This window comes from Camelus ferus, chromosome 11 (genome assembly GCF_009834535.1).
Source record: "Camelus ferus isolate YT-003-E chromosome 11, BCGSAC_Cfer_1.0, whole genome shotgun sequence".
In the NCBI taxonomy this organism is placed as follows: Eukaryota; Metazoa; Chordata; class Mammalia; order Artiodactyla; family Camelidae; genus Camelus; species Camelus ferus.
The window spans coordinates 30,812,001-30,837,165 of record NC_045706.1 but is presented as its reverse complement, the minus strand read 5'-3'; the positions used below and the strand labels follow the sequence as shown (position 1 = coordinate 30,837,165).

At 46.4% G+C, this 25,165-nt stretch overlaps 1 protein-coding gene and 1 non-coding gene across 6 annotated transcripts in view; both read right to left on the bottom strand.

The window, feature by feature from the left end:
- Positions 1-25,165, bottom strand: part of MYOF (myoferlin) — a 148,155-nt gene that overhangs the window by 21,725 nt on the left and 101,265 nt on the right. For 3 of the 5 annotated variants that reach the window (XR_004323874.1, XM_014558348.2, XM_014558349.2), the window contains 16 exons: positions 24,688-24,765; positions 22,535-22,716; positions 22,283-22,441; positions 22,054-22,152; positions 20,724-20,885; positions 19,239-19,404; positions 16,352-16,428; positions 14,009-14,065; positions 12,567-12,578; positions 10,925-11,023; positions 9,241-9,366; positions 7,220-7,375; positions 6,674-6,765; positions 3,445-3,615; positions 2,544-2,692; positions 931-1,070 (listed from right to left, as the gene is read on the bottom strand). Coding sequence is in view for 4 of the 5 variants with exons in the window: in XM_014558348.2 (XP_014413834.2) it covers positions 931-1,070; positions 2,544-2,692; positions 3,445-3,615; positions 6,674-6,765; positions 7,220-7,375; positions 9,241-9,366; positions 10,925-11,023; positions 12,567-12,578; positions 14,009-14,065; positions 16,352-16,428; positions 19,239-19,404; positions 20,724-20,885; positions 22,054-22,152; positions 22,283-22,441; positions 22,535-22,716; positions 24,688-24,765 (1,925 nt within the window). In the remaining variant the exon portion in view is untranslated. The remainder of the gene's footprint in view (positions 1-930; positions 1,071-2,543; positions 2,693-3,444; positions 3,616-6,673; positions 6,766-7,219; positions 7,376-9,240; positions 9,367-10,924; positions 11,024-12,566; positions 12,579-14,008; positions 14,066-16,351; positions 16,429-19,238; positions 19,405-20,723; positions 20,886-22,053; positions 22,153-22,282; positions 22,442-22,534; positions 22,717-24,687; positions 24,766-25,165) is intronic. The other 2 variants (XM_006183660.3, XM_006183659.3) reach the window with 1 other exon arrangement.
- LOC116667383 lies at positions 14,546-14,668 on the bottom strand. Its single transcript, XR_004324272.1, has one exon.

Sequence of the window (25,165 nt, the reverse complement as noted above, 5' to 3'; positions counted from 1 at the left end):
CAGAAATCAGGCACCCAGGTGTCCCCTAAGATCCAGCTACAGTCTGTTCAAAGTGGCAGGCAGAGGTGGTGGGAGGATTGGCGACTTCCCAGGGAGAAATCTTCCTCGCTTTGTAATTTCTTAAAACTACTCATTTGAGGGGTGGGAGGGGAGAGAGGAGGATAAATGGGCTCTCTGGGGGAAGGGAGAAGAAATGAAAACATGGAACAGAGTAAGAGTGAGTGACAGAATAACCCAGTAAGCCCAGGCCCATTGTCGACCATGGTTCTGCTCTCAGCGTCAACAATATTTGCATCTATTAGATTAACATTTCTTAAAGTGTGATTTCCTAACCATGTACATCAGAACACATCAGAACCTCTCCAGGTTCTCTGCAGGCACGGATGGCCTGGGAATCTTCACTAGAACAAGCTTCCACACAGATTATTTTGTCATGTTCCATGTCTCCCCTTGCCTCTCTGGGAATGGCTCCTCCCACAGGGTCCCTGTGATGAGCCATCCTGTGACCTGTGCCCCTGCTCTCCTGGCTAGAGCCGAGTGGTCCAGTGGTGGACAAAGGGGCCAAGTTGGGACAACCAATCCTTTCCACATTTGGAAGAAGATGAGGCTACATTATAACATAAGCTCAGAAAGTGTCCACAATACTGTGACACAGGGGAAGGTGACGATTGCAGGAAGAGTGCAGGCTAAAGTGGGCTCAGAAACAGACAAGAGGCAGGGAGACCCTGGTCCACGTCTGTTCTGAGTCATGGTCACTCTGCTGTCTGGGCTGACTGAGTTACCTGAAGATCCTTACAATAAATTCCCGTTTGGGATGAAGCTAATCTGAGTTTCATTTGTATTTCTTGTGTATCTAAAAGTGTTCAAAAGCATTACAAGAGGCAAGCCCATGTCAGCTACTGCCGCCGCGTCTGGCAGAGAGCCTTTTACCTGGGAGATGTTGGGCTGAAAGGTGCTATGCAGGGTCCTTGTTTCCACGTGTTCAGGGACCAGCCCCTGAGTCCTGAGGATGTGAAGGGCTAGGCGCTCCTCGGGGGCCCCAAGGTGCTGGTGCAGGATTTTGTTGGCTTCTGCAATAGAAAAGGACAGGGAGACAGGGATGGGCTTCTGGGACCAGTTCAACCAGATCGCCTTGAGGGCTTTGCAGCACTTCACCCCAGACTTTGCAAAGCTGGGCAGGCTGTGCCATTGTGCAAACTTCAGCTTATGAAAGTGCTGTCGATAGAAACAGTTCCTGACCAGGGGCCCTGCCCCAGCCAGGCTCATACCTGACTTGTGGGCTGCTAGCAAAGGGACCGGAACACACTAGAATGTGTGAGAGCAGCCCCTATTTACTCACGGCCAGACTCTGTGTCCCAGTCTCCCTTGCAGTTAGGGGTGGCCATGCAACCAAGCTAGGCTAGAACATAACGCAGGCGGAAGTAACGTGTGCGTCTCTTCAAGCCCCGGCCCATAAAACCCTCTCATGTAGGAGTCCCTGTGTGCCTTTCTCTTCCAGATGCAGAAGAAAACGTCCTGAAGATGGCAGAGCAAAAGATGGAAGGACCAGGTTCACGAGGCATTACTTGGAAGAGGGCACTCACCTATAGGAATACCTGTTTTGAATTTATGAGAAATAAACCTCTATTGTGTTAAGCCACTGAAATTTGTTGTTGGGGTGTTGTTCGACTGTTGGGGGTACCCTTCTCCATGAGGCCGTGCTGCTTGCCAGTCTATTCTCAATCCCTTTTGCAGGTGCTCACGTTACAGCGACATCAGCATTTCTTAAACATCTAATTATCCCTGATACTGACTAGGTCCTCTTTGGATAGAAAGACAAATAGTTTCTTAGCATGTCAAGAATAAACAGTCAAGTGTCAGGAAGCACTTGCATTCCCATGTGTGTCTTTGCCCAGCTTTCTCCGAGTATCCTGGGCACCCTCAGAGTCAGCCCTATTGCCAGCCCCTCCAGGAGGCCCTCTTCCCTGTCAAACACCAAATCACGCCATAGCTTCTATGCTCTATTAAGCTTATTTCAGTCTTTGTCCTAACGCAGCTAGCTGTCTGTGTGTCAGGACAGACTGTACTAAAACTTACTGCTTGGGAGAGAGCAAGACCCCCAGCTCGGACGTGAGCCAGCTGTGAACTTAGCAGAGTCTTCAAACCAACCCCCAGCATCCCTGAGCCTTCTTGGAGAAGGGCTGGAAGAATGACAGAATAAACCTGGAAGAGACGTTCCTGCACTACTATCTGAGCACTTTAGAGCTAATTATGCACGACATGGAACGTAGTTAATTATTAGAACTTTGTGTTCAAAGCTCAAATGGCTGTGACCTAAAAAGGTCAAGTGAAACACAAGGCAGACAAGAAAATGTGTCCACTCTGACGTTGACATGACAGCCAAACTCTGCTATAATGGGGCTTTTGTTAGATGGTCATGTGTGCGGAATCCCCTATGGTATTAAGGTGCCACTCTGCCCACCCACCTCCCCAGCGCAAACCCAGGAGTATAAATGGGTTGCTATACCTTGTAACCAGCTTGCAGTCCATGGCAATGTGCTTACCAAATTCATCCAGGCTGTAGTCTCGTCCTCCATATCTGATTCTGTTTCCATCTTCAGAAAGGATGGGTGGTGGGAAGCCTTTGAATCTGGCTACGTTTTGAAGCAGTTGTGTTGGTTTCAGTTGATCTCGCCAGGTATTTACTCCAGAACTGTGAATACCCCACACCCCAAGTTACCACAGGGTACACAGGTTTTTCTGGGCTTCACACCCACATACTTAGAGGCACTGTCATGTAACGGGGGGGGGGGGGGGGGCAGGGAATATGCTCTACACATCGGCTTTTGCCTAGAAATCTATTTAGGATTTAGAGACCTAAAATCCACGATTATTTTGGCCTCAGCCAATTGATCCTCCCCCAAACCCCAGTTCCCTCCTCTGTAAAAAATGAGGAGTTTGAGATCACCATAATCATAAGAGGCTAACTTATAAACTAGAAATCACAGGCTGTATCTCATTGGATACCACAGAAAGACACTGTTCAGCACTCAGGGAAAGGGCGCACCACAAAATCCATCAGTTTGGAGGGAGGAGCAGGGAATCCCGGTTTCCAAAGGGCAGGGAATTCCTGCCATCAAGCATTGCCAGCGCTCAGTCCCTGGCATCAAGGAGGGGAAGCTCAAAGAATGGGGGAGGAGGGACTGGTTCTCCAAGTCCTGCTACCTGAGCCATCCCCACGGAGCTCTGCTCTGCTCCAGGGGCCAGCACTTTACAGACACCGATGTGAATGGCGCCCCCAGGAGTTGGGCAGTGCTACAGCTCTGATTCTCCCTAAGATAATTCTGAGATAACAGCATCTACCTGACTCAAAGGAGCAGTGTCTCAATGAAGACAGGCACTGAAGTGGAGCACCAGAGCTTCCCCGGGGATTAACTGCCTGCATTTATGCCCAAAGCCACTTACACACAGTACTGCTCGGGAATGCCGCAGTGGGACCCAAACCGGGAAAGGAATCGATTTTCCAGGTCAATAATTGTCTCTCCTACTTTTTCATCACGGGTAAAGGTGTCGTAATCATAGACAGAAATTTTCAGATCTTTTTCCTGAGGTAAGTAGCAGCTCAGTTCATACATTCTAAATAAACAAACAAATGCATGGTTAGTAATAAAAACAGATTATATACTTGCTCAGGAGGAGATCCAGGGCTTTACATGCCTAAGCGTGAGTCCCAGCTTTGCTGCTTACTAGCTGTGGGACCCCAGGCCAGCTACTTAACCTCTCCATGCTCAGTTTTCTCATCTGTAAAATGGTGATAACAGTCCCTACCACTCCATGTTGTTATAAGGGTCAAGAATGTATAGAAAAGGTGAAGATATGTATAGAAAGCATTTGGCATGGGTGCGTTGCTTAAAACCCAGTAGTTATGATTATGTTGGTGATAATAAATTATAAATAAAATATTAATCATTATAGCTTTATTAACATTATTATCACACAAGCCTATTAACTGGGCACCTGGGCTTCTCTACCCAGCTGGGAGATTAGTAAGACATAAACACCCTGACTTATAGCCCCTTATCTGTGCCCCTATGTTCCTTCCTCTGCCTTGACAGAGACCACTACTCCATGGAACATCCCAGACTCACCCCACAAGAGCATGGGGGGCAAGAGATGGGAATGAAAGCTGTGAGGTTCAAGCTGCCAAGAAGGCTCCCTCCTGATGGGTGGGTTTGATTCTGTATTTGCATACAGAGGGGTGGGTTCCATAGTAGGTGCTCAATAAACTTTGTGGACAGAAAACTGAAAGGCCTCTCGCATCTCTCCTCTCTCCCTGTGCCTCTGCCCCTCCTCCTGTCACTCTGTTGTGTGGACTGGTTCTTGCCCGAAAAGCCAGGAACATTAATCCCTTGAGCAGAAGAAGGGTGTGTGTCAGTGGGGCTCTGGAGAGAAGCTTCCAGGGTATCTCCTAGATAAATCTCAGCGACTTCTCTAGGCCGCTGCAGCCAGGCGGGGGCCTGTGGAGGAAGGCAGCACAGGAGAGAAGGTGCTTGAATCATGCCCACACCTGCCCCCAAATTCCATTACTGGATTCCAAGGGACAGTTATATGTGTCCCTTGAGAAAAAGAATTCTTTGGTCAAATAAGGTTGAGAACCACTTCTTTTGGCCTTCCTCTGGGCAAACCAAAGGCTCTGAAAAGTCCTGCAGTTACCTTTTTTAACCCATGAGCCCTGGTTTGATGAAGGAATATGTTTTTCCTTGGAACACTGATTAGCATCTTCTGGCAGACTGACGCTGCACTAAATGTGATGCGGAGGATACCAGGATGTGCTAACAATATGCTGAACAGTGTTCGAGCAGGAAGAAAGGCTGCCCCTTCCTGAAATCCTGTCCCAGGATCCCTGAGGGTCTCCGCTGAGAAGAAAGTCACCCTGTAAGACTGAGGCCAGGGACTGGCCATCTGAGGGTGCAGAGCCAGCATCCCCTTGGCTCCACCCTGCTGCGTGAGGCGAAGTCTGCATGGACGCCAGACGGGGATTGGCTGAATGGATGCTGACAGCATCACTTCCTCCGGGGTTGCTCTAAGCAAGACTTTTCCTGCCACTTAATTAAGCCTGTGCTTGGCTCCTCTGAGAGGAGCGACCCAGACAGGGCTGCCTTTCTCCCATAAAAGCTGGCTTTCTCTGCTTCCCTGTCTCCCTCGTACGGAGTCCTCCTTCCTGCCCTGCATGCCTTTTCCTGTCTAGACCTCAGGGCTGGATCAGCGGAAGAAAAGGAAAATGATCATGTTGCTGTGCCAGAGGATTACTTCCACTGCCTGGTCCCGGGGTGTTCCGCACAGAGCAGGGGTGTGTGCGCGTGTATGTGTGTGTGTGCGCGCGTGTGCGCGTGCACATGTGTGTGTGTATGCACAGGCACACACACACGCATGCACACTCAAGAGAGGGAAGGAATGTGTAAGGGTACAATCAACAGACACGACTGGAGAAGAAATGGATGGGCAGGATAAAGCCAGAAATTAAAACACAGCCACACGTCAAATAACAAAATGTTCTCCCTCTCGGCAGGGTTCTGGGGAAAAATAATGCTGTTCTTACCAATGGTTTGTACAAACAACATTTTTCTACAGGTGATGGCTTGGCCATGAATATGAGCATTACCAGGGGTGGTGGAAAAGCTCGAGGCTGGATCAGGAATTTTTATGTAAGTCTTGGCTGCGCTGTGTACCAGCTCTGTGGACCCAGCGCTGGTGCCATTTCCCTCACCTGCCAAGTGGGGCTGCAACGCCCTGCCCTGCCTGCAGCTGGGTTTGACCCTGAGGTGAAAATCAGACGGTGGCACTGCCCAGAGTGTAGTGTGGCAACCGCACCAATTCTGGGGTCAGGTGGCCTGAGCCTAGGTCCTGGCCCTGCTTCTCACCAGCTAGTGCACTGGGCGCTGATTCTCTCTGTGCCTCAGTTTCCTCTGTTGTCACATGGAGCCCCCCAGAGTTGTGAGGTTTTTGAGAAGTTCCATATAAATGGCTCAGCATAGTGTGTGCATGCAGGAAAAGCTCAGCAAATAGCAGCAATTACTAAATGTCAAGGCAGCTTATAGCCAGAAAAAGCCGGTCCTCTTTAGAGGTCACTCGGGTTTGCCTTCCCCTTGAGACGGTGCTGATGGGCTCCGGGTAACAGTCCAGAAACAAGCATATAGCGGCAATGATGAAGGCCATGATGCTATTTTAAAAATCTCAGGGAACAGAAGACAGAGGGAGCAGGGCATCTGACCCCCTCACTTTCTGCCCCTCTTTAGTTCTGGTAACAGAGTCAACACTGGCTCAAAACGTAGCAAAGCATCTCAGAAAACGGCTCAAACAGGGTCAGGGAGTGAGAACCTCCGTGTCCCGGCCTGTGCTTCCCACCTAGAACCACCACCTGACCGGCCTCCTGGGCCTGTCCCAGCCCCGCCCCCAGGTCTCAGAGCAAACCTCCCAGCCTTGCTTTCATTTTCTTCAGGGCACATTTAGCTTCCACAAAATTCTTTGTGCATTTATGTACTTCTTACCTGCCCCAGTGGCTTGACATTTGTCTAGTTCACAGTCACAGAGTTTCAGGGCCCAGGACACTTTCTGAGCCTGGCACACAGCGCATCCTGAGCCGAGAGGCCGTGAAGAAATGAACCACAGAAAAACATGAGGAGATGTGCGTTACCTGCCGAACACCGGGTTGATCGTGTTGGCGATGTAGTGGTCTCGGTCTTCGATTACCTTTTTGCCCAGTGTTATTTTTATATAAGGGTCACACTGTGGGGACAAGACAGACAACACGTTATGTCACCTTGGGGTGCCAGTTTGAGTCCGTTTCTGGGACAAGCTCAGGTGAGCCTCACTCTCGCCTGCACGCGGATGGGAAGGGGTGGCCTGAGACCAGGTCTGGGCAAGGCTCCCCCGGGCGCCCCGCAGCCAGCGCGCCTTTGGAGAAGCCATGTGGGGCAGAGGCCACGGCGGGAAAGCAGTGACAGAGCAGTTCTCCGAGGTCCCATCTGTAAAATGAGAAGGACGAACCAGAGGCTCCCAAACCCCTTCAGGCTCTGAGGTAAATCCCTGTTGGGACAATCCTCCTGAACAGATTGTCTGGATGCAGTATCTTTCCCCTGCATGAGATAACAGACGCCCAAATAGAAAGAGCATGACAATTACTGCGCTGATGCCTGTAATTACCCTGCTACAGGAGAAGGCCCCACACCCAGACTCTTACCAGGCCATTGTTGTCCTGGGGCTGGAGCTCTAAGCCTCGAACAATGTAAATCCTAACCGTGCATTCCTGTGGGACGCTGTCAGGTAATTCCCGAAACTGCCGGGGAGGGGCTGGCACGCTGGGGTCATCCGACAGGGAGTAGATTCTGAAGGAGCCCTGGGAGAGACACACACAGATGGACTCGCAGGGCCCTGGGGCGCCGGTGCCGAGGGCTCCGGGGCAGTGCCCTGCTCCCCCAGGACCTGCGCGGCAGCCACGAGGGCTGTGGGACTGGGTGATGGACAGCCGCCTTTAACCACGTTGTGCTTGCGTGTTGCCAGTAGGGAAAGTAAATGATGAAGTAATTACTTAATAGATCACAGGGGAGAAGAAAGGGCAGGGGAGAAGCAGGGAGGCCAGACAAGAATGTAGGCAAGACGTGGCGGTGGCTTGGACCAGTATGATGGCAAAGGAGATGGTGAGGAGTGAAATTCTGCACAGTTTTTGAAGATAAGAAGAAAAATGATTATTTTTAAACCCAATAAAGTATTAAGGATGATTTCCCTTTTCTTGCATCACCCCCTAGGAACCCCCTCCCACTTCCAGGCAAATACGTGTTCATCCTTCAGGTCTCAGCTGAAAAGTCACTTCTTCCGGGAAGCCTCCCTGACTGCCCCTGGGATGGGTGTGTTTCCTACATGCTCTCTTCTAACCCTGCTCTCACCCCTGTCACCGCACTGACCTCTGCGTTATAATTGAATTACTTATTGTCTATATTCTTCACTAGACTGTGAGCTTCCTGAGGTTGGGAAATAGTTCTTGTTCATCACTGCGTCTCCAGGACCTAACACAGGGCTGGGGATGAAGCAGGGGCACAATACATGTTTTGTGGATGAGTGAGCCATCAGGCCAGCTGGGGCGTAAACTGGTTTATCTTGAAACCAGTTTACATGCAAGAGGAAACACTAAAGCTGGATTCAGAACGTGTGGGTTTTATTTCTAGCTACTTTCATTCCATAACAGCACGAAGCAAGCACCTACCATGTACCAGGAACTAAGGACCTAAAAATGAACTCAAGGAATCCAATCTGGCACAGGGATTTTAAATAGGTTTGACTCTCACACCAGCTTGGTGGGCAGCTGTAAGGAGAAGGATTTTGAGAGAGCAGGTGTAGGGGGAAATGGTCTGATCAGTTAGCAATGTCTGCTATTGGAAAGGATTAGCAGCATGTCTGCCACGGACCTGCCAACTGTGGTCGGAGGAGGGGCACTCATAAAAGCAGACACTTATGATGTGAAAGGTGCTCTAATACCAGCAGGGACCAGACCTGTGGGGACCTGGAGCAGGAGTGAGTCACTCTGCCAGGAGCGACCAGGGAGCACTTCACAAAGCATGTGCCATCAGAGCCGGCACTTGAAAGAATGAGGAGTTCATTAGACCACAGAGAAGGAAGGAAGGGCACTAGGGAATGAAGAAGAGCTTGTCCCAAGGCTCCGAGTTGTGAGAGGACAGGGTATGTCTGGGGCTGGGCGAGGGTGTGGTGACACAGGAGACAAGTCACCTGTGAAAGACTGGCTCCACCCTAGGAAGGAGTTGAGACTTGACCCAGTAGAAACCCAAGCCATGCCTTTAAGCCACAGAGAAACAAGATCAGATGTGGTTGCATGGAGGATGGACTGGTGTACGGACGAGAAAGGTGGTGAGGACAGTCAATTGGGACAGCAATGGTCCTGCTGAAGCCTGGGAGTGGGCAGGGGACAAGGGGAGGGGAACAGAGCTCGGAGAGGCTGACTCAGCAGGATTCAAGACTGGTAGGCACGAGCAGGGTGATAGATAGTGAGAATGGCTTTGAGTGCTCTGCCCCCACCCTGTTGCCCTTTTCCTTGTCAGCATCTTCTAGCATCCTCCAGATACCAGAGGAAATGTCCCTGACCAGAGGTAAACATCCTTTATGTTATAAGCCATACCCTTATGTTATCCTAGGTCTACCAAGAAAATAGAGGTGGATTTTAAATAGGGCAAACACACACATTTTACTCACCTTAAACTCTCCTACCACAGAAGGGTCTTCATTCTCATCTGATTTGCCTCGATACAGCTTGAAAGTATCGGAGAAGTCTGTCAGGCCCTCGAATTCTGGTACGTCCTCTAGTTCACAATCGTAAATCTGAAAACCATCCAGACATTCTTAATTTCTCAGTAAAATACAGGTGGAGTCTAAAAATCAAAAAGACTGACAAGACCCAGTGGGCACGAAGATGTGGCTGGAGGAGCTGGAACCCCCACATGGCTGGTGGGAGAGCAGGACACCAGAGCTTTTGGAAGAGTGTCTTATGGAGTCACACATCCACCTATTCTCTGATGCAGAAGCTGCATTCCTATGTATTCATCCAAGAGGCATGAAAATATATCCACGTGGTACAAAAATGTCCACAGCAGCTTCATCATCAGGAGAATGGATAAAACTGTGGTATATCCATACAATGGAATACAACTCAGCAATTAAAAGGGACAAACTACTGATACACAAGACCATGTGATGGATCTCAAAACTACTGTGTTGGACTAAAGAAGCCACACACACACACACAAATACATATTGTGTGAGTCCCTTTATGTGAAGTATGGAAACAGGCAAAACCTATCTATGGTGACGAAATCTGACCAGTTGTCTCTGAAAGGGATGGCAGGTTGTGAGGAACTGACTGGAAAGGGATACAAAGGCATTTTCTGGGGGGATGGAAATGTCCTTTGCCTTGTTTTGGTAGTGGTTTGTATGGGTGTATATATGATCATCATAACTCACTGAATGGATTATGTTATTGGACGTTAATTATACTTTAGTAGAAAGCTAGAAGAGGAAACGGAGGAGGAAGGATGAGGAGGAGGAAAGGAAGGAAGGAAAGAGGCAGGGAGGGAGGATGCTCTGGGGGACTGATCCTCCAGACCAGTTTATTTCCCTAAATTAGTGGTCCCTTATATGCTGGTGCTTCTTAAGCTGCATGGAGATGTTACAACAATCACATGAAAGAATGTGGATTTTTTCCACTTTGATGGAGAAAATTATTTGAATGGCTTGATACTTCTCATTTTAAAGTCTAGTTTTCTCCCATGCGTTGTTCTAAAAATGGTAGCATTTGCTTTAGCATTTATTTCTTCTACTTAAGTACATTACAGTCAGAAAAACTGAATAAAGAATTAGAAAACTCAGCATTTTAACAGTGAGATCACCCATGGTCAGACCTGCCTAGCTCAATAGCTTGTCTTCCTCCTGGACACAGAGCTGTGATTGTACCCTGCACACGTGACTGGATCAACTTCTCAGCTAGTGAAAGCGATGCCCGTCTGCAGGACAGAATGAAGCTTGTTGATATTTCCTGTGGTTCTGCAAGAGGACCATGACTTCTAAGGTCTCCCTGGCTCAACCTGGACAATTGTTGGCCTAATTAGTGTGGTGCCAACCCAGTCCCAACCCTCTGCCAGATGTCCCCAAGCCCTAATGTGGTAGTCACGTAACCATAAATCAACTGCTGTCCTCAAGCCCCGGGAATCTTGGCGAAGCCAAAATCCCTGGCAACAGGGCTCGCCCGGAGGCCAGACGTGCTCCCGATCCCTCCCCTTCAGCACCCAGCATCTCTCGGACCTTTCGTTCTTTCACTGAGCTCTGCCTGTGGCCAGTTTTAATGGATGCTGAATTCCACCCATAGCAGCCCAGGCCGAGGTACCTTGAGTTTGGAATAGCCTTTCTGAAGATATTGTCCACATTTTTCATGTTCCCCTGTGGAAGCATAGAATTTACTCCACCAGTCAATGATTTCTTCCTCCTAAAGAAAGACACATCAAAATGGAAAAATCTTTCATCACGACCTGGATTTCCAGTCAATGCAGGAAAACCCATGTGTAACAGGTAAGAGAAACAGGTCCTTCGGAACCTGAAAGAGGCGAGATGACAGGACTTCTGTTTCCAAGCACAAAAGCATTCAGGATTCCCCTACCCAGAAGCTGGAGGTGAAATGGTCGTCCTTGGCCAGTGAAATGTGTTTGGCTTTAATGACCACAGCTGTACTAGAAGATTTTCTTACCTCCTGTAGATACGATCTATTCATTTGTCTGTTTTGACTTTTTTATCCTGTTGACTTGATATTTACATACACAAATAAATGAAAAACTCCAGTATGTGTTTACTATTTCATTCTCCAGTATATGTTTTCTAGTATTTTACTTCCTTATCCCCTTTAGCTGGCAATGCATTGCAAAACAGAGCTCACTAAGGTAAGAGTTGGAAAAACTGGTTCTAATTCAAGTTCTATCCTTTACGTTATAAGCCATATCCTTATGTTACAAGCCACGTCAGACCAGGCACATTATTTAACATCCCTGAGCATCACTGTCTGGGCTAATAACACTGAATGGGCTAATAACACAACTTGTCTCCATCCATCTCAGAGGATTGTTCTGGACCTGAAATAAGATCATTAGCCGGGGAAAGGGGGTGGGAAGGGATAAATTTGGAAGTTTGAGATTTATAAGTGTTAGCCACTATATATAAAAATAGATTTAAAAAAAAAGTTTCTTCTGTATAGCACAGGGAACTACGTTCAATAGCTTGTAATAACCTTTAAAGAAAAAGAATGTGAAGATGAATATATGTATGTATATGCATGACTTGGACACTGTGCTGTACACCAGAAACTGACACATTGTAACTGACTGTACTTTAATTTTAAAAACTAAGATCATTAAGAGAAAGAGCTCTGAAAATTATAAAATGTGAAGCCAGACTAGGGAGGCATGATGGTTTGTTAGACCAGTGACTCCCAACCTATTCTTGGAGATTCTAATTCAGTCAGCCTAGGGTGACACCTGGGCATCCAACATGCTTTAAAAAGCTCCCCAGGCGACTGCAATGTGCAGCCAGTGTTGAGAACCTCTGGTGGTTCTCTGGTTGCGCAGAAGAGACAGCATAATAGAATCACTAGTGGAACATTCTCAAGCTGCAGAAGGCTGCAGTTTATAGACGTCTACTGTAAATTCCACTCAGATTTATAGCAAGAATAGATCCACATCAGACCCACCCTTGCTTATTTTAATCTACCGAGGAAATACTGATGTTGCCCAAAGTACAGAGTGTCACCTGCAACGTAGCCTCCTATTCTGTCTGGAGGGGAGGAAGAAGGAACCACTCCACTCAAGGAAAGTTAACTCTTATCTGTGTATAGCATAAATCTCTTTACACATACACCACAGTTATGTCCCCTTTATGGGTCGGGAACACAACCCTGGATTTAAAAACAATTATTTTTACCTATCAGCTCTAGGCAGCAAATACATGAACCTTAAATCTAGCAAAGCATCTAGGACAGTTACCTTTTCTGTTAGCTGCTCATCGCATACGTGGCAGGAAGAAGGCAAACCATGTGCGGATCACATGGAGATGGAGACCCCACAGCATTAGGTTGAAAGAGAAAGAGAGGAGGAGACATTAGTTTTCATGCCTGCCTTGTATCATCAACATTTTAGTGGATTATTTAAATTATTCAATATAGTCTTATAATTAAACACACCGTATTGGTTTCTTCTCTGAAAATGTGCAAAAGAGTTACGAACAGTATTAAAGTGAAAGGTTTGGAGGTATGTCCCACATCCTGCCCATGTTCCCACGTCTTCATGGGGTTAGACAATCCGTTCACCAGCACCGTGATCACATGGAGGTGGGGTGTGGTGGGGGTGGGGGGTACAGTTGCCCATCTTCCTGCCCCAAACCTTTCATTCCAGTTAGCTTCTAAAAGTGTATTCCCAACTTGGTCTCATTCTCATCCCTTCAAAACGCCCGTCACTAGGTGTCTATGTCTAGCACGATGGTAACAGCATCATGGAAGCATCTTTTCTTGGTTTTCCCTAGGCCTATGTTACAGCACCAAATATATACCTATCAGTTAAAATTGTTCTAGGATGTCCAGTTTCTCATTGGCCAAATCCTTCCATTTGACTTTCTGCATAGAGAAGCCCCCAGGAGATGAGAGAATGCAGGGCTAGGATGCTGGGGCTTGAGTTTTCTCTTGGTACCTGCTGGAACATTAGCCAAGCTTGCCCATGGGGCAGTCTGAAGAATTGCTACCTAGACCCCCTTTCTGAAATCCTAACTTCAAGTCTATTTCCAATGTGGGGCACAGACTCCTCGCTACAGGTACTTCCTGCAGGGGCCGTGCGGGGCAGCCTCAGGGCTTCTGCAAGTACCACTCAGCACTTCCCGGATTAACTTTTATTCAGCACACAGACATGCCAAGAAAGGCAGAGAGACAGATAGACGTAACAATTCTATTAGATGCACACCACAGCAGGCTTAAAGGTAAAATCATCACAGCTGAATCAAGATTTTGGAGAGAGGGAATTTTATGCCCAAAGTGCTTTCACACTCTGAATGGTTCCTGAATACAGATTTTTAGAGTCTGTTTATTCGCATCTATTTTCAGGTATTTGAAATCATTTCAAAGGCAAGAATAGCTCACGATTTTTTAAAAAAAAGCATTATTCAAAACAGATTGCCGGTGTTAAAATTTAGGATTAATGTGGGAGAATTTGTTCACGTCCACTTGCTCATTAGTTCATGCGGAAAAGGAACGGAAGTAGCGGAAGCAACTTGCTTTATTACATCCACATGGCACAGAAGATTCTCCCTGGAGGCTTAAAGTAATCACATTTGTTTAAAGATCACCTTTCACTCCAAAATCTAGACAGGATCTGAGAGGAGAATGCAAGTCTTTAGCCCGAGGTCCCCGCAGTCCCATGCATGTTCTTATCATACATACATGCACTGTTGTTGGAGAAGCCATTTTGCTGAGCGCTGCTGACACACTGCTTAAGCACTGGAATTGGAAGGCAATTGTTGAAACAGCCATGAAGGATGTCCATGTTACCCAGCTAGCACTTAGCAATTTGCCCCCAGTCAGTACTTATTGCCCACTTCACGTGTGGTGGTGCTGAGCCCATCTGTTAAGAGCTCCCCTCATCACCACAGGGTCACGGTGTGAGCTCGAGACTGTCGCCCGAAGCCACAGCCTCCAGCGCCCCTCAACAGCACGGTTTGACCCACCCCCTCAACGGATCCACGCAAAAGGCTTGAATTGAGTTAGTGGTGATAGGTGTTCATCATACATACATCACATGTACATGTAACACACGCATAGCACACATGCATGTGTGTCACATGTGTGTATGTAGATTATATGAACATGGAATCCATGACATCAGCAAGCTTGTTACTGGCTCTTCCAAAACTAAACGTCTGCTCATTTGACTTTACTTAGATGTGTGCTGTCTTCCCGGATGAGTCAGGTGGAATCCGTTTTTTTTTTTAACTGTGGTCTTCCATGTCCACTCGGAGGGGACACCCCCAAAGCAGTCCTGTTTCTCTGGCTCATGGAGGGCAGGTCAGGACCATGCAGAGAAGACTGAGTGCTGGTGAGTGGGGAATCAGTTTTTTAGAGGAGATTCTAAATCGCCTTTCTTATCAACACACTGTACCTCTGCTAGGGGGCTGGGTGTTAGGAGAACAGTGGATTAAAGTCATTCATAGTACTTGGGAATGACTGATAATAGCGTCCTCAATCCTGCTAGGCTGCAACTTAAATTCTATAAGCTGTAAACTGAGCTTTCACACTGTGTTGAAAGAAGCCTTATCTGGTAACTACTGTTACGATATCAATGAGGATGGGGCGTGGACTGGCTTTATTCTTCTTGCTCTCCCATACCTAGGGCTACAGAGAGATGTGAGATGCAAGATGTGAAATGTGGAGGGCACAGAGAACTGATTGACCATGGGAGGTAGGAGAGCTGGAGGCAGATTACAGAACAGGGTCTGAAACTGCCTTTTTCCAGAGTTGTGAAAATGCACATACAGGATCTTAAGTCTATGGTACTTCACTTCTCCCCAGGCTACTACTGTTTTATTAGGACTATTTGGGGTTGTGTTTAAAGTGAACATAGTGGTTTTGCAAATTTGGTATTTATCATTTCTGACTGTGGAGGATTCTCCAGGAACAGAATCAAACACACTGCTACACAGTGCTGGCTGTGGAGACCACAGTTAATATGGTCCACTTGTTAGTGAGTTTAATGCAATGGGAAGAGAGTGGATTTTTTTTTAAGGCACTGTTTATGGACGTAACACATTAAAGTGCAATCATGTGCACTTTTCGGCCAGTTTGCACATTAGAACATGCTGTGAAAGCCTATCATGAATGCCAACAGAAACAGAGAGATAGCTGATGTTTTCTTTATTCTGGGCTGAGAACTCTTTTTTCCCCTTTCCTTCTTGTCAAATTGGCTAGAATGGTTTTAAAATATGGTCCTGAGTGAGCATTTCCACCAATTTCTTGACTTTGAAACCACAGTGAATGTAAAATCAGGGATATCTCATACACTGACAAATAGAGTCACTGAAAATCCATGACACTTCTGTTCCATGTAGGAAAAAACACGAGTGTGTTACATGCACCCTTGCACTGAATGTTGCAATGCTGTGTATTTGCTCCTGAAATTTCTCTTTCTTGCAAATGATACCCACTAACACTGTCCACACTGGTGGTTCTCAGACCTGCCTGCACATTAGAATCACTAGATTTAAAATACGCTGATGTCAGTGGGGAGGGTGTAGCTCAGTGGTAGAGTGCATGCTTAGTATGCATGAGGTCCTGGATTCAATCCCCAGTACCTCCACTAAAAATAAATAAATCCCTATATGTATTGACATGCGATATAATGTATATGTGCAGTCAAACTGTAATAATTCTACCTAAGAAAACTGAAAAAGAAAAATAAGTTTTAAGAAAAAAAATCCAATTACCTACCCCCTTCCAAAAAAAATTTTTTTAAATATGCTGATGTCTAGGTCCCCCTCCCTCCTGGAGGGTGGGGCATGGACCTGGATATTATTTTAAGTATCCTGAGTGACTAAGGGTAGAGGACATTAGTCCACACATTGTCATCATAGCTACTAAAGAACGCAAGATTCAGGTTCTTAACCATGGTAAGTTGGTTTGATTATTTTAATTGCAGTGAATTCCCCCAGTGGTTTGACTGAATTCATCCCCAATGCTTAGACACCTGTAAGATAAAACTGACATCATCCAATGGTCAGTTCTGAAGCCTACCTTTGAAGCCAGTAATGGTTTGGTGTCTTCTATTTCGATAATGACGTCCCGGCAGGGCGCGGTGGACAGAAAGGAGGCTGCAAGACAAACAATTTCATAATCTAAGACACTTACAAAAATACAGTGGTGAACATGCTACTCGAAGTTCAAGTTAGACAGCCACAGAGTGGATGGTAGAGTTTGCTCTGGGATGAGACTTAAGGAATGGAGAAGACCACACCCAAAGGTAGAAAAATAACCCAGCAGTTTATCACTTTTCCCAAAATGTGATATGGTTTCAGACATTTTTAGGGGGCTGTACGGCCCATGTTTTCCTTTTATCCTAGACAATTAGCCCAGCACCTATGCAAAGGTAGCACAGAAAAACAGAATTGTGTCAATTCATGTCTGTAGAGGATACAGGAGTGAGGTCGGGGTCGGGGGGAAGCTACACTGAAAGAGCCTCCTTTTCAAGGAATCTGTTCCAAGACACAGCGAAGCCAAGCCAGGTGAATGGCTGTACATTTCAGGGTGGAAGTTGCAATGGCTCGTTCAGCCTTGGTTCTCACAGTGTATGCAGAGGGAAAAGGCACACGTTCTGGCTTAAAGCCCAGGATATTTGTGGCTCTGGATTTTAGGGTAAGAGCAAGAGCTCAGGAACAGCCCCAGGGGCTTGCCAGGTTTGGTTCAGCTGAAGCGGGTACCAAAGCCTCAGCCTGGGGCGGGGTGGGCTGAGAGGTGCAGCCACTGTTTGCGGAAGAAGGCAGCAGGCAGCCAGACATCGAGCAAGAGGCCAGAACACACAGAATAAATTCCAGCAAGCCAAAAGAACTTTCTGTGTAACCCACCTGGGCAATTGATATACAGAATATAAAGGAAGGAAGACACATTTTTTTTAGGTACCGACCATGTGCCAGGCAGTGGGCTGAACCCTTTACTTACACATATGGTCTCATCTAATCCCTCAATAATCCTGTAGAGTATGTGCATATGCGCCATTATCCCCATTATAAAGATGAAAAAACAAACTGAGGCCAAGAGGCAGCAAGTAATTTGCTCCTGGTTGGGTAATTAATAGCAAGTGGAAATAAGTAACCTAGGTCTGTCTGACCCCAAAGTTTGTGTTTTAACCATCATACCACAGCCCAGAGCAAAGTGGGTCCTCAATAAATGTCAGAGAAATGATTAGGGGAACCCTGGGCAAGTGGAGACAGACATGTACTGAGCATCTAGGATACGCCAGTTGCTGCGCTGTTGCTAGGTCGTTGTACATCCACGCAGCACTCCCCTCCCAAGTCTATCAGCGGTCCCCCAACTCCTGATGACTGCGGCAACACAGAACAACGGCACAGCCAGGAGAGCAGGATGCTGGAACATAGCTGCTCGCAAGTTCCTTCTTCTATTAGCAGCTTTACCACCCGCGTGTAAACAGAACCTTGGGGGAAAGTGACTGTGTGCTTCCAATACTTGGCCAACAGAGCACACTCCCAACTCTTAGTTCAATTTGGTTTGAAGAAAGGACCAGCTTGATCGAATATAATAGATGCCAGTCTGGGAATACTGAGCTCCCCAAACTCTTAAGGATTTTCCTCTCCAGGGGCTCTCTGAAGACCTCATCACACTTCACATTAACTCCACAGAATCACCAACCAGGAGACCTCTGCCTCCCCCTGACCAATAGACACCAATAGGTCCACACAAGCAATTCTGGGGCCAGAGAAAATCTGTAGCATTTGTACCTTCCTAATAATTTTCCATATTTGTATCAAAGAACTTTCACTCCTGAAAGCAGTAGGAAAGACAGTAGGAAAACGGCTTCTCTTCCTTAAGTAACCCCAAATAAGAGAATGCCTGCAGTTACATTCATGCTTACTGTTATAAAAATGTTACTGTTTTAGGCATCATCAATTCAGCACAAAATGCTCTGCGTGGGAAACTCGTGGATAAACACCTGTAGGGTTTTGCTCAAGTGTGACTGGATTTTTTTTTACTTCTCTAAATCAGGGATATAGGATGCTCAGACCTCCAGAACAGATGAGTTTCAGAGGCTCTGCAGAAGCAAGACCAAGCCTTATGGAAGATTAAGTAGAACTGGTTAGCAGCCCAGGTGCTCAAACAGAGACATGTTTCAGTCTTGAGGCTATTAATGATCCGCTGATGGTCTGTTCTCCACGAGGTCTAGTCTCTCATGAGCCTAGGGGCCCTGCTATCTTGTTCACCGAATAGACCCAGTCCCCAGCCCTGAACACAGTCCCTGGCACATGGTAAGCTACAAAACAAGTAATTACTGAATAAATAAGAGCAAAATGCTACTCATTAGTCATTTTTGAGTCTAGAACTCTAAGGTAGGTATTACGTCCTGCTCGATCATTTACTTATTAAGTGGCCTGAAACAAGGCATTTAAACTCAGTAAGTAGGTGCTAGTTTTGCCTCGATGGATAACAATGAAATCATACCTTTCAAATGATATCACAACAACGTTGTGGTACATTAATGAGGTGGAACAACAGATAGAAAGCAATTTAAAATAAAAATGCCCCGCTCCCTCATTGCTCACGGACAGGCCTCTGTCTTTCCCCATCAAAATATTTATCACACCAAACCACAATCACAATCACCCACTGCCTTGTCTGTCTTCCCTGCTGGACAACACAAAAGAGAAGTCTCACGTTCAACCAGGGGCAGGATAATTCAAAGGTAAGAGCATGAGTGCTGGGTCCCCCCAAACGAGGACACAATTCAAGGGTGGCTCTGCTACTTATAAACCGTATTAACTTGGGAAAGTTACACACGCACTGCATATCACACCGTGTCCTCATATGCAAAACCCGGACGATGAGTACTTACCTTGAGACGTTTGTAAAGACTAAGTCAGACCAACAGGAAAAGTCCCAGGATGTTATTTACCTTTCAGCTGGGGCACAATATCCTCCTTTCCAGCATAAGGGTCGCAACGAAAGCGGTCCAGGCGGTCGATGGTGCACTGGCCCACGACAGGCTTGCGTCCAAACTGCCGGTGGTCGATGACCTTGATCACCAGGGGAGGCATGTACAACTCCTCCTTGGGCAAGAACTGGGGGTCACAGAGGTGGGTGTCACTTCTCTGTGACCTGACAAGGGTGGCTTTGCCAATGGACTCCCCCCAGAGGGACCAGCCCAGGTTCTTTCTGCCCATTTGGTAGAGCCCAGGGGACCCACAGTAAGCAGTTCGGTGACAAACAGCCTGGTGCTCAAGGGCCCTGAGCGCTGGGCCAGGGATCCAATCCTGGCCCTGCCACTGACAGTGGCACGATCTTAGGGAACTTTTCCATGTCCCAGTGATCTCCTCAGTCATAGGAGGGCTGCTGAATTAACAGATGTGAAGCACTTAGAATTGTACCTTAGTACCTGGCTCTGCTCTATAACAGGGCGTGAAGTCAGCATTTAATTAGAATGTTAAAATTCAGAAAGCATCAAGATAAAAATGACCCTGCAAAGGAAATAACTGTGGCTTGGGAGTCTTTGAGCCCTGGAAGTTCTGTGCCAAAATGGGATGCGCATTCTCCCTTGATGCCTCCTGGTTCCTCCACATGGAAGGTGGTGGCCTTGGTGACATTGTCTGATTGGGGGATTCTGGGCTGGCCTCGGGCCTGCCTGATGTGTGGTTCGGGTGATTTCCACCTCTGTCCTTGCTGGGGTAGACCGAGTGGCTTTCCTTACCTCTGCTGACTGAGGCTAGATTCCAGACTAGGAGTTGGGAGGTGGGAAGAGGCTGAAAAGTGGACAAGGATGGGTGGAGTGGCCCAGGGGTCATTTTGGGATTCTGGCTCAGAGCATCCAGTTGGTGCTCATCTATGATCTCAGATGGGGACTGTGAACTGGATCTGAGGCTGTCACATTTCTAATAATCAGAGGGTGACTTCAATGGACCTAAGTGGGCGCCATCACAGGGGCACTGGGAGGCGGGGTGCAGGCTGTTAGGATCTGGCCCCATCACCCCATCACTCCACAACTGCCCCCTCCCCAGACTGCCAATCACTATCTGGAGGGTTCTGGTCCATGTACACCTGCAGGGGCACAACTGAGGGTTAATATTCTGCTCTCAGGGGATTGACCAGAGCCGGTTATAGAGAGCTGAATGGATGGAAAGTTCTATGGAGAAATATATTAGTATTGCTCACAGATATTTCTGTGTCACTAGGGTGGTTTGAAGCTTTGAGAAACTATCACTACAGTACGAGAATCTAAGGGCAAAACGTCACAGACAAGCTGACTACAAGGCGGGGTTTCTCTATTTGTTGTCAGACTTTCTAAATATGTATAACATATGCATGTGATTTGTATATATTCATTTTTCAAGTACAGCCCAGCTATTCAACACACACGGATGATCCCAGAGTCTTGATACTTTACCACTTTCATGAAGAGAACAGAACTTGGAAAGTTGGGCGTCTTCTTAAGGTTTTTGATCACCACGGATTCTACCCTCTCCCCTCCGCACTCCACAATGAGACTGGGGGATGTGATGGAAGCCATCTGGTAGTTCTTCATATTCCTTAAGCCCCAAGCCAGGATCTAAGAACACGGTGTATAGAGAAGGGAAGGAAGCCCCGCGGATTACAAATACTATTCAAAAGGAGCAATTCTTTCTGAAGCACTGCTAAATTCCTTAAGCCTGAGTGTGCAGATTTGCCCAAGCTCTCTGAGCATGTCACCCTCAGAAGCCTGCAGGTCGTACAGAGAAAGCATTTTTGCCCCTTTCCTTCTCGTACCTGAACCGCTAAAAGGCAGGGCAGGTACGAGTGCAGGGACCAAATCCTGGCTGTGCACATCACAGCTCTGAGAACTCGGGCAAGCCAGTAACCTCTCTGCCTCCTCTGCAAACAGGACTGGGAGCATCACCTGTCAGAGGGCTATTCTATGGATCACGTGTAAACTTCTCAGCACACTGTCTGACACGCAAGCATTCAAAACTACTAGCTGCTGTTTAACGCCATCTGCCTCAGTCTTAGCCAGACAGCCTGAGAACAGACATCTCCAGATAACAGCTGCTTAACTGGAAAGGAGGAGGCCTCAACAGTGGGCCAGACACCGTCCGTCCAGCTCCACTGGCCCGTGTCTGCTCTGGCTGTCCGACACAGCACCAGTTCCCACCCTCCCCTTCCCTGTCTCCATCTCCACCTCCCTCTCGGGCACCCTCTCCTCTGCACAAGCAGACATGCTGTCCCGAGTCTGTCTCCTCTCTCCTGGTTCCCCAGTTGGCCCGGGAAACTCAGAAGTCCACTGGCTCCCAGTAAGAGAGAATTCTAGATTCCCTTAGGAATGTTGGGATTGACTTTTTTTTAAATTTATTTAAAAAATTTTTATAATTGAAGTATAGTTGATTTACAGTGTTGTATTAGTTCCTGGTGTACAGTGTGGTGATCTGGTTACACATATACATACATACTCTTTTTCATTACAGGTTACTACAAGCCATGGATGACAGTTCCCCATGCTATAACCACAGGGCCTTGTTATTTATCTATTCTGTACACAGTAATTTGTATCAGCCAGGGACTAACTTGTTCTTACTGTCTCCACAAGCCTTCTCTTCCCATGAATATTTCAATTTTCTGGACAAATTCTACAGGAAGTTGGAGACAGCAAGAGAATATGCAACAAGGTTCCATTTCTTATATGAAAGATTCCAGTCCCAGAGCCATGTCCATTTGATTTGATCAATGAAACAGAGAGCACCTACCTCAATAGCAGTGAGCTGAACCACAGGCCTGATGCCCTGGGGAACCATGTACAGATTCGGTGCCCTCTGCGAGGGGAGAATGGGAAGGTTGGAGCCATCCTGCAAAACAAACATAGAAATGTCCGTGCCTCCCTTTAATTCAAGTAAACAGTGCCTGGAGTTGTTAACCAGTCTTTAAGCAGCTACTCTGAATAAAAATAAATTTACTGAGTGAGAACTCAGTAAGTACCTTGTGCCTTAGAATCAGCTCCGCAGTTACAAGGACTTCCCCACAAGTCTTGTCTCCATTCATTACTGGGTACCAGAGAAGTTTGGGTGTGACATCCATTTCTGAGTTTAGTTTCACCAGAGGAGAGCACATGCTTCGCCCTAAAAATTCATCTTTGCCCTAGAGAAACAAGCAATCCTTAAATCCCCCGACAAACATCCCTATAAACTTCCATCATCCCGCAAGCCATTTTAGAAATTCTAAATCACCTACCACTTGGTCATTGTCAAAAAGTTCGATGGTAACCTTGGGTGGGTTCTGTAGGACTGTTTGGGGTTCCCCATAAATTTCAATTTCATCAAATATAATCGTTTGGTCCCAAGTGGGATTGAGAGTTGAGTGGATGATCTCAGTGGTCTTACTCCGATGAAGGAAGGAGATGTGAGCATATGGATCTAAAACAGAAAAAGAGAATAATAGTGCAGCCATGGCTTAAGTCTGAAATCGTAAGACTCCTGGAAGGAACAGAGGGTGTAAGCTCCTTGACAGTGGTCTTGGCAATGATTTTTTGAATTTGACACCAAGAGCAAAGGCAACAAAAGCAAAAATAAACAAGCAGGACCACATCAAATTAAAAAGGTTCTGCACAGCAAAGGAGATTATCAATGAAATGACAGGCAACCTATGGGTGAACAGATAGAGAAAAATATATCTATATATACACACACACAATGAAACATAATTCAGCCTAAGAAAAGAAGGAAGTCCTGCCATTTGTAACAACATGGGTGAACTTGGAGGACATTATACTAAGTGAAATACATCGGAGAAAGACAAATCCTATATGGTATCACTTATATACGGAATCAAAAACAAACAAAAAAACAAATCAAACTCACAGAAAGGGGGAGTACAATGGTGGTGCCAGGGGCTGGAGGCAGGGGAAATGGAAAAAAGTTAGTAAAAGAGTATAAATTTCATCTATAAGATGAATGAGGCCTGTGGACCTAATGTATAACCTGGTGACTATAGCTAACAGTGTGTAACTGAAATTTGCTAAGAGAGTAGAGCTCAAGTGTTCTCGCTTGCACATGCACACAAAACAGGTAAACATGTGAGACAAATGTGTTCACTCAATTGTAGGAATCCTTTCACAATGTGTACGTGTATCAAATGATCACACTGTACACTTTAAATATATTACAACTTTATTTGTCAACTAAACCTCAATACAGCTGGAAAAAGATAAGAAAAAAAAGAAGTAATCCATCTCTCCTACATGCTAAATAATTTCACCCTTTTTGCAATTGCTTGGGAGCTGACCTATCTGGGCAATAGCCTAATGTCTAACTTGAAGTTTCCACATAAGCCAAAAAAGTGCTTGGCTTTGAGCTCTGCAGCGTCCTATGAATGGGATTCCTTGCTTTTGCCCTGATGACATATCTTACATCTCAAATTGCAAGGAATGTGCTTAGAGTTTTATGCAACTTTAGTCATGAAGTTAAATTTGACTTTCAATGATTGAGTGCCCCCTGGTGGTGAATATTTGAATATTCAAAAATACCTTCAAAAACTTGGAGATACGTATTACAGAAATAAGCTTGAATCTGCTTTAACTTGTCAACAAAGGAAACCGTTCACAAATGTTGGTTAATGTTAGTGCTCGGGACACACCTCACAATTGATGTGATCTTGTCACAGCGTCAGGCAAATGCTCTTGGAGCTGTCTCCATGGAAGGCCCAGGAAGCTCTGCTGGCCTTCAGGTCTGCAGCAGATAGCTCCCCAAACAGCCCAGGTAGCCCAGAACTACTCATGGTCCCACCAGCAACAGCACAAACCTCCCAGCAGCAGGCGCCCACAACTGCCCTCCTAGAACCAGTCTAAAGGCAACAAGGCCGGCTGGAGTATCAGTGTGAGGGGTGATGAGGCCTCATAGTTTGACGGTGCTGGTAATCAGGGGAGCAGGCAGCAGAGGAGGGCGAGACGGACTCCAAACTGCCTCCGGTTTGCAGGGGAGTGGGTGACATTGTGATCTCTCTGTCAACTTAGGAGAGTGACCAAAAGTACAGAGAGGTCTTAACTTACCCATCAACCCAAGAGCCCAGAGCTTAAAACCAGAGCTACTGGTATAAAGAGAGCAGAAATTGCTTTTCATTTCGGTGTATTTATAACTTAATCAATCGATGATTATTAGTATGAATAGACCACATGTCGTCTCCAGCCCTCAGCCTCTGTGCTCGACATACTCAGTGACGATCCAGTGACTGAGCAATTCATGCAACTTCGTGCATATCAAACTAATCTCAGTATGCAAAGTAGTTGTTGTTGTTAGAAATAACTAAAAGGAACAACCTGATGAAAAGCAGAATCAAGCTAGCCCACTGCATCATAACATGTGAGATGGAGATTTTTTTTTTTCCTTTACCTGAAAAGCTATCCTTGTCCAGAGCCATGAGGTTTCTGGCTTGATAGATATAGCAGCGCAGATGGTAAATGTAGACCCCTGAAAGGGACGGGATGGAGGTCACTTCCAAGAAACACAACACTGTAAACTGCTATTTTTCTATTTGGAGATAATGTATGTTTCACATGAGTGAGTCACCCAAATCTATTTCCCCACAGTAAAGAGCACACATCATGGTGATGATGTGTCTTCCCAAAGTAAATCTGCTTCCTGCAAAATGAAACTTTTAAAACAATTCTAAAGTAAGCTCAATGCAAGTGTGTCAATCAGGAGAACATACTCCTGGTCTAAACTACCTGGATTTAGGGTACTGCTTGTCATGGCTGACCTTTAAAATGACACTGGGTCTCCAGGAGTTATAGAAATTGGACTTTCTATACACCAGGTCAAGGAAGCAGTTAATCTGCTAAACATTTTTTGATATTTCAAAGACTTTTTA